Source organism: Chinchilla lanigera, unplaced genomic scaffold (assembly GCF_000276665.1).
Source record: "Chinchilla lanigera isolate Chin_1 unplaced genomic scaffold, ChiLan1.0 scaffold00044, whole genome shotgun sequence".
NCBI lineage: Eukaryota > Metazoa > Chordata > Mammalia > Rodentia > Chinchillidae > Chinchilla > Chinchilla lanigera.
Genome location: NW_004955445.1, coordinates 10,704,759 through 10,717,813, shown reverse-complemented (window position 1 = coordinate 10,717,813; position 13,055 = coordinate 10,704,759). Strand labels below are relative to the sequence as shown.

The window sequence follows — 13,055 nt, the reverse complement described above, 5'->3', positions numbered from 1 at the left end:
TTTTTAAATTTTTTTAGACCAGGTCTTGCTAAGTGGCTAAATTGTCCAAGTGGGGCTGGAACTTGCTAACCTCCTGCCTTTGCACTTGGTGTTGCATCATCTAGTCTGTTTCTCTGCCAGATTTGACCTGGCTTTCCCCTCTCTCTATTCAGATTTCTGCTCAGGCGCCCTCTCTACAGAGCCCCACTAGCTGACATCCCTATTTTAAACAGTACTCCTCTATCACTGTCAGTCCCCTCTCGCTGTTTTATTGTTTTATGACATCTACCATCATCCGAAGTTATGTCATATATTTATCATCTGCCTATGACTGGCAGAGTGTCAGGTCTTTGAGAACACCACTGTTTTGTTGGCCTCAAGAATGCAGCCTGGCATGTGGCAGGTGCCAGATAAGTTTGGGTGGATGGATGGATGGATGGGCAGATGGCTGTGTAGATGGGTATATAAAGGATGGAATGCAAAGATAGGTGGATAAATGGATGGCTTTGTGGATAGATGGATTCATAAATCCAAGGGTGGTTGAACAAATTAAAGCGTAGATAAAGGGAGAGATAGATGGATGAATATGTGGATGGATGCATGGATAGATGGATGCATGGACCAACTGATGGACTGATGGGTAGATATATAGATGGACAGATGGAAGGAAGGAAGGAAGCAAGCAAGCAAGCAAGGGTAAATGAATGAACATATCGTTGAATAGCAGACAGTCGGGTGGAGGATGTGACAGATGGGGGAATACTGTGTGCATACTCCTGCAAGAAGCCACTCTGATTCTATGCTGTCGTTTCATTTTCCAGGCTGTCCTCCACCTGTCGTGCCCCTGTGTGCCTCTGTGTCTTTGCTGGGTGGCCTGACCTTTGGCTACGAACTGGCCGTCATATCGGGTGCCCTTTTGCCACTGCAGCTTGACTTTGGACTGAGCTGCTCACAGCAGGAACTCGTGGTGGGCAGCCTGCTCCTGGGGGGGCTCCTTGCCTCTCTGGGGGGCGGCTTCCTCATTGACTACTATGGCAGGAAGCGAACCATCCTGGGGAGCAACCTGGTGCTGCTGGTGGGCAGCCTGAGCCTGGGCCTGGCTGGCTCTCTGCCCTGGCTGGTCCTAGGCCGCTTGGCAGTTGGCTTCGCCATCTCACTGTCCTCCATGGCCTGCTGCATCTACGTGTCAGAGCTAGTGGGACCTCGGCAGCGGGGAGTACTGGTGTCCCTCTATGAGACGGGCATCACCGTGGGCATCCTGCTGTCATATGCCCTCAACTATGCCCTGGCCAGCGCCCCGTGGGGGTGGAGGCACATGTTTGGCTGGGCTGCCGCACCAGCTGTCCTGCAATCTCTTAGCCTCCTCTTCCTCCCAGCTGGTGCAGAGGAGACCGTAGTGTATAAGGACCTCATCCCACTCCAGGGAGGTGAGGCTACCAAGCCAGGCCTGGGGAGGCCACACTACACATTTCTGGACCTCTTCAGGGCCCGGGATAACTTGCGAGGCCGGACCACAGTGGGGCTGGGATTGGTGCTTTTCCAGCAGCTAACAGGGCAACCCAATGTTCTATGCTACGCTTCCACCGTCTTCCATTCAGTCGGCTTTCGTGGAGGGTCCTCCTCTGTGCTGGCCTCTGTGGGGCTCGGTGTGGTAAAGGTGGTAGCTACGCTGACTGCCATGGGGCTGGTGGACCGTGCTGGCCGCAGGGTCCTACTGCTAGCTGGCTGCACCCTTATGGCCCTGACAGTCAGTGGCATAGGCCTTGTCAGCTTTGTGGTGCCCATGGACTCTGGCCCCAGCTGCCTGGCCATGCCCAATGCCACCCAAAAGACAGGCTTCCCTGGAGGCTCTGACCTGCTGAAGGAACCATCGCCACCTCCAATGCCAAGAACCGCAGGAGACCAATGGGAGCCAGTCTTGACAACTGCTAAGAAAACCAAGTTCCATCCCCGAGCCAGAGCTGCCACAGTTACTCCCTTGCCAGCCCTGAGCACCACCTCCCTGGTGCCCCCTGACCCCACCCCAGAGCACACACTGCTGCGCTGGACAGCGCTAATCTGCCTGATGGCCTTCGTGAGTGCCTTCTCCTTTGGCTTTGGACCAGGTAAGTGGAATTTCTTGCAGGTAAACCTGGAGCCCCCTTCCATCTCTCTTACTGGGCAGTTTAAGGCCCTATCAGTCTAGAGGGGCACTACAGGCAGATTGACCTAAAGCTTCAGGACTCCCCTCAGGGTGGGGGCCTAACTTCATGTTTAAAAAAAATATATATATATATACATATATATACACACACACACACACACACACACACACACACATACGATGGCCTCTAAACTGTTTAAGCCTCAGGCCCCATACAACCTGGATTTGTCCCTGGATAACCCAACTAGAAAGGTTTACTTGAAGGAAATTTAACATAGAGGGTAGAAACCAACCATCCCAGTTTGCCCATGACTGTTCTCATCTCAGCACTGAAAGTCTATGACCCAGGAGGCCCCTGAGTCCTGGGCAAAAAGAGACTGTGTTCACCCAAAAGGAACTCTTACACCATAAAGGGGAATGAAGCTGGGGAGACTTTGGTATCAGGAGCCTAACATTTTCCATGCCCCACATGGCTGGGAGGCCACCGTTCGGCCCGTGGGTGCCAGGCCTCAGCCCAGGAGCCCCTCTGCTCTTCCGTCCTAGTGACCTGGCTTGTCCTCAGTGAGATCTACCCTGGGGAGGTCCGCGGCAGAGCCTTCGCCTTCTGCAACAGCTTCAACTGGGCCACCAACCTCTTCATCAGCCTCTTCTTCCTCGATCTCATTGGTGAGTCCTTGGGCCTCAGCACTCAACCGAGTTCCGTCCAGATCCAAAACAGTTTTTCTCAGAGCCGGGGTTTCGGTATCACTTGAGTCACAAGGGACAGAAAACCCAGTGGAGCCCAAGTTATATTGGAAATACAAGGGAATATTCTGTCTTAAATCACTGACTAGAGGAAAGTGGGTGGCTTCAAGCAGAGCTGATCCCTGGGCTCCATCACAGCAGTCAGCCATCTTTCACTCCTTCACCTCTGCGTGTCACGTCACACCCAAGCAGATCGGTCTCACAGGACAAAGATGGCTGCCAGCAACCACTCAGCTTAGCAGCCTAAGAAAGAGAGCCCCTTTCTCACTGGCTCCAACCCGAAGTCCTGGGCCAAGCCCTCATTGGCTCAGCAAGATCACATGTCCATCCCTGAGCCAATCACAGTGGTTATTCTTGTACCTAGGCCTCCTTCACTGTGGGTCCTAAGACACATTACAGTGCTTAAGACTCAGTTTCTTTCCTTCTCCATGTGACCAAGAGTCCCCTCCTCAAGGACACAGCCAACTCACAGAGCTGTCAGGGGCTCTGAGGCAAGAAGCCACCCACCATAACTGTCTCCTGGCACAGTAGTAGGGACCCTAGGCTTCTCTCTGCTGCCTCAGACTTCAGGCATTCCTGTAAGTGGGGAATGAATGAGGGAGCAGAGGGGAGGAGAGGAGCAGAGGGGGAGGGGAAGAAGATGGGAAAGAAAACGGGACCGGCTCATTATCATCCCCATTTCATAGGTAGAAAAATATCTTTCCCGAGTCCAACTAGGTAGTCAGAGGACAGAAACCCTGCCGTCCTGGCTCCCGGCCAGACCCTCTCAGGGCAGGCTGCTTGGAAGTGTGGCCTTGGCTGTGAGCGGATAGAACTGCCTCCAAAACATAATCCGTGCTTCTGCCACAACAAAGTCCCTTCCTTTGTGGCCTCCTTTGTCTGTCTTGGGTAGGGACCCAGGGTCATCCCCACCCTGGTCACGGGCCCTGGAACCTGCCCCCACCTGCAGCTCCAGGAGGAGGAGGTGCAGGGCTGCTTGAGCCGCTGGTCCAGGGACTGAGCCTCAGTCTCTGTCCTCTCCCCAACCAGTCAGACACAGGCCGAAGTGGCCAGAGCTCAGTTTCCCTTATGACCACTTCCATTGCTGGGACTTCCGAGTCTTATTTTTGAAGCTGGGCTTTGCCAAAGCTGTGTCCCCACCAAGCTATTTCCTGTCAAGCTGAATGTCACTGCCTCGGTTCAGGCGTACCAAATTCTGAACGTGGCTAATGTGCTAGAGGTGCATGAGTGAGCTTTCTCCTAAGTACAAGTTGCCCCATTTGTGTTGGTGGGTTTGTGCCCTGTTCTTTCCCTACCTGTGGGTGGCTGGTCAGAGTCGTGCTTTGAGGTACTTACTGACAGCTCCGTGGCCGTTCCGCAAATCTGTCATCCAGCACCTTTGAGTGAATTGACTTTCAATGCTCCCCCTAGAACCTGCCGAAAGGCCCAGGCCGCAGCGCACTCATACCTGCCCTCCTGTCCCCAGGTGCCATTGGCTTGTCCTGGATCTTCCTGCTTTATGGGCTGACCGCTGTCCTCGGCCTTGGCTTCATCTACTTTTTCGTTCCTGAAACAAAAGGCCGGACACTGGCGGAGATAGACCAGCAGTTCCAGAACAGTCGGTAGGAGGTGGACGTGGACTGGTGGGTCTTGGGAAAGAGCCGCCCCAAACCTGGGTCAGGGCTTTGGGCATCAGCCCTCATCCTCTGTCTCCGCTGGATGTCTGTTTCCTCTCCTCCCACTTCCCTTCCTGCTGAGTTCTGTCCCGTCCTGCTGTGACAGTTGCTTCCCATCAGTTGTTTTGTGTCTTCCTGCTTTTCATTTGACTCTGAGGCCCAGCTCACAGGGATTTTAAAATCTCTCAATTACAGGGTCAGAGGTCAGAGCAGGGAAATCGTAAAACCATAGAATCTGAGATTCATGGAGCCCTGGAGAAACAAAACTTTATAACTGTGGCCTTTAAAAATTTCATAGAAGGGGGTTGGGGATTTAGCTCAATGGCACAGCACCTGCCTGGCAAGCGCAAGTTCATGAGTTCGATTCCCGGTACTGGAAAAAACAAAACAAAACAAAACAAAATTTCATAGAAGCCTGAAATGGCAGTGCACACCTGTAATCCCAGATACTTGGAAGGCTGAGGCAGGAGGATCAGATGTCCAAGGCCAGCCTGGGCAAGTTAGGGAGACCTTGTCTCAAAACAAAGCAATGAAACAAGCAAAAATTATACACAAACATTTGTGGACATAATCAATTTATTCTGTGGATATTTATTAAGTCCTTACCATGGGCCAGTCAGTGTCGGGACCTTAGAAATGTGGCAGAGATTAAGAATAATAAGTTTCTTACAGCTGGGTATGATGTCACATGCCTGTAATCCTAGCACTTGGGAGGCTGAGGCATGGCGATTGTTGTGAGCTTGAGGCCACCCTGGGCTACGTAGTGAGTTTGAGGCCAGCTTGAACTACATAGCAAGACCCTGTCTCGAAAAACAGCAAACAAGCAAACAAAAAGCCAAAGAATGACAAATTTCTTGCCCTCTTGAGGATAAACAAACCAATAGTGCATAAACATTTAGCTGGTGATATGTAATTAGAAGAAAATGAAACCAGGGGGACAGAGGAGACAGGGGTTGTGGCTACGTCAGAGCAGGTGGTCAGAGAGGGAAGATTCTTCCTGGGGAGGTGCAGTTTCAGTTAGTGAGAAGGAGGAGGTGGCCGTGTGAAGGGGCGGGAGGAGGGTTCCAGGTAGACAGAGTGGCAAGTGCAAAGGCCCTGTGGTGGGAGTGTGTCTGACATAAGCAAGGAGCAAGGGAGCCATTGTGGCTGCAACAGAGAGACGGAGGAAGGACCCATAGAAAACCAGATCAGCCAGGTAGGTAGGAGCTAGGAAGTTCTTTAGGTCGAAGAGGAGAATTCAGAATCACAGCATCACAGGACCTTACACCATCGAGTAAGAGAAGAGCAGAATGGGGTTTTTTGAAGGGACCTCAGTATGCTACAGTCCCTTTGTATAGTAAGACTCCCCATTCTATTACTGGGAGGCCCTGAGAGAGTCTTAAATGTCATGCTGATACTGAGCTCCCCAGCCTCACCCACTTCTGGCTCCTGAAGCCAGGCAGGCCTGGCATGGTGTAACACCTCTACCCTGGTCCGCCCTGGCCCAGAGTGTCTCTGCCAGCTGGACATCCCAGGTTGTGGGGTGACACACGCCTGTAGCTGCATTAGTTAGGAAACAGCTTTGGTGACTTAGAGCAGCCCCAGTGAGGCATCCAGGGCCGGGGTGACAGCTGTGCTCACTGAGGCCACCCAGGGCCCGGAGTCCTCCTGTCTGGCTCCACCGTCCCCTCAGCACTGCCGTTTCCACAGGGTCCGAGATGTCCCGCCGCCACATTCCTGCAGGAGGAAGGGGCGGGAAGAGGAGGGGGCCATCAAGGTCACAGCCAGCCAGGTCCCTTTGGACAAAACTTGACTACAGCTACATGCAGAGGAGGCAGAGAAACGTGGTCTTTAACCTGGGCGGCCAAGTGCGCAGCTAAAAATTGAGGGTTCCGTTCCTAGACAGCTGCCCGGAATCTCCGCTATGCTGGTTTTCTTGTGAGAAGATTCCAGACCCAGCCTCTCGCACAAAGAGTAAAAGAGGCAGAAAGGCACAGAGCCCACAGCCTGCGGAAGCAAGCTCCGGGGTAAGGCAGGGTGGAGGGAAGTGTCGGACTGAATCTGGGGCACTCAGGTGTGAGGACAGCAAGTCTGGGGTGTTGGAAGAGTTCCCAGGCAGGCCTGTGCCCCGCCACTCAGTCTGGATGGTTGAGGGATCTCCTGATATCAGAGCCACAAAGGGAGAGTGAAAGAAACTTGATCTTGTCCACCAAGCTGCCAGGATTTTGACACAGGAAGTAATGGGAAGGTCTTTTCAGCACCAACTGTTCAGTCCTGTATTGCTCCACACCAGAGTCTCAATCCAGGAGAAAGCCTGACTGGCCAAGCCTGGTTTATGCACCCGACCCTGTATCCCCGTCTCAGCCAGGATAGGGCAGGGCTTCTTGACAGACAACCTACAAGACGATGCTGCGCAGGGGACAGCTCTCCAGGCTGAGGAGCCAATGCTGGCGGAGCCAACACACACAGCCAGGGGGCCACTTCTGTTCCCTGTGCCACAGGCGGAGACCTACAGCGGAGCCCATCCTCTGGAGTGATACAGGCTGAAAAATATTCCCCCCATCCTTGTTGTATGCCGGTTTCTCTGAAGTCCATTCACTTAGCTTTCACCAAATATTTTTAAGGGCCAGTTAGGAGCTGGGCAATGGAGTAGCCTCTGGGCATAGATCATGATCAGGCGAGACCCTGTCTCTGGTCTTAGAGAGAAGTTACATTTCCAGGGAGGGAGGGGGAGGGGCAGGGCAGGGGGAGGGAGAGAGGACAAAACGTGTGAATGCATGCACAAGGTCGTTTCAGAGCAGCGTTGCACCATGAAGAAAACAAGCTGGGTTAGTGCACCGGAGAGAGAACAGTGGGTTGGGGGCAGTGCCACCCCCATAGCTAGGGTGCGAGTGGACTGTGCGGGGCACTCACAGACGCTCCACAAGCACATGGTATCCACTGCTGGATTCCCAGGGCCTAGGGCAGCACCAGGCCCATCTCAGGCACATACTAAATGCAGCTCCATTGAAAGAAGGGAAGGAGGCCTCTGAGGGGAGAGATAGCCATCCATTTCGAGGACTGGAGGCGAATGTTCTAGGCGGAGTGAAGAGCAAGAGCAAAGGCCCTGAGGTCAGGTGTTCTGAGAGACAGACTGGAGGCCAATGTGGCGAGGGTGTGATGGGTACCTGGGACAGGAGGGCGATGATGTTGGAGAGGGCACTGGTGAGGGGCTGGGGTACTAAGTGAGTCTCCTAAGCAGGTGGCTAGATTTGGCTTTTGTGTTTAGAAAATTGGTTCTCCTGTGATGGGAAGGGGTGGGCACAGGTAGGAGCTGCCGGTGGTCCTGGCGAGGGGAGAGGGCAGTGCGTGTAAGGAAGGCAACAGAAGGGAAGGGAAGGGAGGGGAAGGGAAGGGGAGGGGAGGGGAGGGGAAGGGAGGGGAGGGGAGGGGAGGGGAAGGAAGGGAAGGCTGAAGGGGCCAGGTAGGAGTGCGAATGGGCATGGTTCCTGCTGGCCCCAGGGAAGGCGCCCAGTCCTGGCACCCTCTGATCCCTGTCCCTCTCCCCCTGACAGGTTCACCCTAAGCTTTGGCCACAGGCAGAGCTCAGCCGGCATCCAGTACAGCCGCATCAAGGTCTCCTCGGCCTCCTGAGGAGTCCCTGCACCCAGAAGATGCCGACTGTCGGTGTCTGCAGACCATCTCCAGCTTCCTGCTTGCTGGGCCCTGCAGCACAAGGTCCAGGAGGCCCTTTGGGAGTGACTCTTGCCCCACAGGAGGTTTTTGTGGTTTTCTGGGGTTTTTTTTTTTTTTTTTTTTTTTTTGCTGGGGTCAGAGATGAAAGTCTGAGTAGCCCAAACTCACTTTGAGTGTGACACCCTGAGGATCTGTCTTCATGCCTCAGTTTCCCCACTGACTTTGCATATATCTGCAGCATTTTTAGTGAGAACATCTATGGAGTTCTCCTCACACCAGGGACTTTCTCAAGCAATCTTTGGGGTACCAGTCCTGGCAGGAAGTGTCTCCTAGAATTGCCCCTAAATCCACCAAGGGTACCATAGTCTCTGCTGTCTTTTTCCATCCGGCAGGGAGTCTTTAGGGAGAATCCTGCCTTTGGAATCTTACCTCGCAGTCTTGATCATCCCCTTGAATTCTCTTGCCAAAGACATTTATCATTTACTTGAAACTCTGCTTGGCCGGGCCTGAATTCTAGTCCTGGTTCTGCCGGTGTTATTCCTCTATGAGCCTGGGCCTCAGTTTTCCCCCTACGTGCAATGGGAGTCTTGGGCTGGGCTGTCCTTGAGACCTCTTCTGACCCCATTGGGCTGGAATTCTAAAGGCGGGTGACTCAACAGATACTCAGCACAGTGCTGCCACCCTCCTGTTGCTGGCGTCACTTTGGCGGATTCAAGTTTTAGTTTGGTGGGAAGGAGAGTGGGATTTGGGGGCTGCGCACACATAGATCCAAAAACTGTCATGTGCGTGTGACAGATGCGAAGGTCCACTTCCCGGACAGGGCAGAATGCTCGGCCGGATGGGGGCAGTTCGAGGACCACACACCCGATGTCATTGTGGCCGCCGCTAACAGCTCCCTCAGTGTCTGTGTCCTCATCTGCACAGTAGGGACAGTTGTGGCCCTGCTGCTGTGTCTAACCCCCTGCGTCCCTTGGCCCATAACGGTCCCTCCGTTTCTAGATACTTCCTCATCCAGGGATGGGCTACAGCCGGCTTGTGAGAGCTGATTATTAAATTAAACCAGTTGTTAAACACGACCGTTATCAAAAATGTAACTTATTTTACATTATTGAACTTACAATTAAATGCATTGTATAAAAGACAAAGGTGGGTTGGGGATTTAGCTCAGTAGCACAGTGCCTGCCTGGCAAGCACAAGGTTGTGAGTTCGATTCCCGGTACTGGAAAAAAAAAAAAAGACAAAGGTAATTAATACCCAACACTCATTGATGCCTAATTATCTTAACGCACTTTACTGTTATCTGTGTTCCGCTGGCCCCAGAACTGTGTCTGCTTCACACAGGTTACGGAGCACCAATCGGGACTGGATCATTGTGTTGCTGACTTCCCAGAGTTACCATCTGCTGGGTCACATGTTACTAATGCAAACTGAACTCAAAAGTGTGCCATGTTTTAGCTGATACATTGTAAGTAAATAAAAATACCTAAAAGAATATTTTTCCACTATTCCTAAACTATTGTCCAATTTGACAGATGCAGTGCTTATGTCATCAGTGAAGGAATCCTGAAATACTGTATATGCTAATCGCTTTTTTAAATGTTCAAATCTCTTTTCAGTGCTTGGGGCTGAGCCTAGTGAGTGCTGAACTACATCCCCAGCCCTTTTTTAATTTTTATTTTCAGTCAGGGTCTCACCAAGTGACCCAGGGCAGCCTTGAACTTGAGATCCTCCTGCTTCATCCTCCTACACAGCTGTGATTACAGGTGTGTGCGACCATCCAGCTGAACAACTTTACTTTTCTTGTCTCATTCATTAATGTAAACAAAGATTTCAACCAGCTTTCATGACGTGTAATTGTCAGGCATTTTCATTTGTCGTTTAATTTCATCAAATCATGACTGAATTGCAGGGAGAGTTGGCTTGGGATATAAGCGATTAGTTAAAAAGAAAAGTCAGCAAAAAGATTCTGTAAGAATTAGCTGTATGAAATTTGCATACGAGGAGTTACAGTAAAGAGTATTTACAGTGTAGAGATTATTATTATTTGTCAGTTGTGTGCCGCGAGCTCATCCTTTATCTCAGTAAAGGTCACACCCCTGCGCATGCGTGCTTTTCTTTGGCGTGCACGTAAGCAACGCCCAGCACCGCTCCTGTCTGTGCTAACGGCCCCCTCCGCCCTCACCCGTGGAACCAAACTTCTCTCCATTCGCCCTTCCCCTCTGTCGGCTGGGAGGCCCACCCTTCTCTTCTTAGGGCGGCTCCTTCCCTTTCTCAATCAGCACCTTCCTCCCCGAAATGGGAGAGGCACGCAGGAAGCCAGGCATGGCAGACAGTGAGGCGCAGGGGTCTGCAGATGCTGGTGAGCCCGGCTGTCTCGAGAAGGGTCGGTGACACTCAGTTCCAGCCGGTGGCTGCCATGTGAGAACATCGGCCCGATGCGGCCTGACCAGCTGAATTCTCAAGGAAAGCAGGCATTCACATTTTCCTAATTATGAGCACTTAATCCCAATCTTGAAGCTAAGTTACAAGCTGTGCTCAATACATTGTGGCTAGATCGTGGCCTTTAGTCTGCGCCTCCAGGCCTGATGGTTCTCCCTTTGAGACATTTCTCTCTGCCGCATTTCTAAGAAAGAGCCACGGCCTTGGGGATCAAAGCCACGCCAACTGCATCGCTGGGTGTTTGGGTAATGTGGGTGGGAGCGGTGCTATTGAACCCGGAGGAATCCAGAGGAGAAGTCATCGAAGAGAACGTCCCGTAACCCAAACTTATTACAGTCAGGCGTGTGGCTTGAGTGACTGCTCCTCCGTATCATCGGGACAATACTACTGATTCTTCAGAGGTGACACCTGTCAACCACTTGGTCCAGGAGGAGCTCAAAGTGGGCGCTGTGTCCCAACAGCATCCTGGACAGCTAGCCCTGGGGGAGGAGGACGGTGAGGACAAGGATCACGTGGGAGATGGCAGTGGGGGCAGGCAGCAGAGGAAACTAAGAGGCTGAGACGCCAGTCTGGCACTCAGGGATCTGGAGAACCAATCCGAAGAGAGAAGTGCTCTGTTCGCTGATGCTCAGGGTGCATGCTGGGAGCCTCCGCAGTCTCGGTTCCCAGGCCCTGTCTCGTGCATGACACTGCTGTCGTGCGTGGCCACCACTTAGCATCTTCTGGCTCTTTGCCAAATTACGCTGTATCGACTACTCACAGATTGCCTTCCTTCTGATGGGTTTGCTTTTCCACTTCAACAAATAAATGTGTTTTGAAAGGAAACTCTATTAATTCACGTTCCCCCTCAAACAGGCATTTATTATTATGTGCTGGACACTGCTCCACATCCTGGGTGCTTAGCAGTGAACAAGATGAGCGCCCTGTCCTCCAGGAGCTGACATTCTCGGGGGAGAGATACATTAGAGCCAAGGAGAGACGGGGAGGAGAAGTGGGAGAGAAAAAGAAGGACGGGGGAAGGGAAGGAGGAAAGAAAGATAAAAAGGAGGGAGGGAGGGAAAGAAAGGGAGGGAGGATGAGGAGGGGGAGGGAGACAGAGAGACAGAGAGAGAGAGAGAGAGAGAGCGGCAGTTAGTGAAGAGCGATAGGAAAAAGGCCAAAGGGAGCTGGGGTGGTTGAGGCAGCTGTTGGCAGATGTGGCGTGCACGGTGCCCACAGTGGCCAGGGAGAGCTCCTTCGAGGCGTTGGTGTCTGAGCAGGGACCTGCATGAGGGCTGGAAGGAGCCAAGGCAAAATGCGGGCAAGAGCATCCCAGGCAGGGGCCACAGCAAGTGCACAGCCCGACGTAACAGCTTGGCAGGTTGGAGGCCCACCCGGGAGGCTGGGGGAGCGCTGTCCTGATGGAGGAAGAGGAGAGAGAGGTCAGCAGGGTCTGACTGAAAGGTTCTTGCAGACCTCAGGACAGGTTTAGGCTCTATTCTAAACGCTCTGAGAAGCCGCGGGAGGAGGCAAACAGTGGCTGACATGATTGCCCCAAGATGTCAGGTACTCACTGGATGCTGGTGAATGCAGAGCGACAGGCAGTTATACAAATGGGAAGAAACCAGCACAATGCTGTGAAAGCAACACCTTGTCACTCCCTCCTCTCTGAGCACCGCTGTCCACGGGGGCTTCTGAGCCTGCAGAGATGCCACACCCTGGCCTGAAGCTGCAGAGAACAGGATGGGACTTGACATGTTTATACAGTGCTTGTGGCCCCTACCACATTCCCCACGCTTCTGACATGCACCCCCTACTTCAGGCAAATACAGATCATGGGGCACTCACAAACACCAGTGAGGACCGAGGTGTCCTTTGTCACTCTCACATGTCAGACCCCCCTAGGGACAAGACATGAAGCTACTTCCCACCCTGAGATCGGCCAACCTGGGGCAGGCGGCGCTTCCCTGCCTGCGCTGCAGATGGGGCTGACTTCCCGCCCTCTCCTCTCCATCCTGGCAGCCTCTGCCCCATCTCTCCTCCGCCGCCCTGAACACGTTCAAACCCAAACACTACTGCTTTCCAGGTTTATCTCCAACACCCACCTCCTGGTCACCACTGTCTAATGTTCCTCCTGCTGTGCTAATGCTCGCGGATGGACGTTGTCTGACTTCACCGAGACATTTGACCTCTGAGCTCCACCCCTTGACTGCACCTTCCCAGGTGAACCTCTTCTGGCCTTCAGCCTCCTCCTGGTCCATCTGAGCGCCCATGTCCCAACCGTATCATCTGCTCCTTGTAGACAGCTCACGTACCCCTGGCAATATTGACCCTGGATTAATTCACACACCCGTCTTCTCTTGGCTTGCATGCGGGATGGCAGTGTCATAGAAGTGGCATAGGAAGAAAGTTGTACAACCTCGTAAACAGGTTTCACTTAAAATCGGTGAAAAAACCTCAGA

General features: G+C 52.8%; 1 protein-coding gene across 1 annotated transcript in view; it reads left to right on the top strand.

The window, feature by feature from the left end:
- The window catches only part of Slc2a10 (solute carrier family 2 (facilitated glucose transporter), member 10), a 13,963-nt gene extending 4,296 nt beyond the window's left edge, over nucleotides 1–9,667 (top strand). Inside the window, exons 2-5 of the mRNA XM_005392370.2 lie at nucleotides 801–2,084; nucleotides 2,666–2,788; nucleotides 4,332–4,467; nucleotides 8,055–9,667. Coding sequence (XP_005392427.1) covers nucleotides 801–2,084; nucleotides 2,666–2,788; nucleotides 4,332–4,467; nucleotides 8,055–8,133 — 1,622 coding nt within the window. The 3' untranslated portion in view covers nucleotides 8,134–9,667. The remainder of the gene's footprint in view (nucleotides 1–800; nucleotides 2,085–2,665; nucleotides 2,789–4,331; nucleotides 4,468–8,054) is intronic.
- The last annotated feature ends 3,388 nt before the right edge of the window (nucleotides 9,668–13,055 follow it).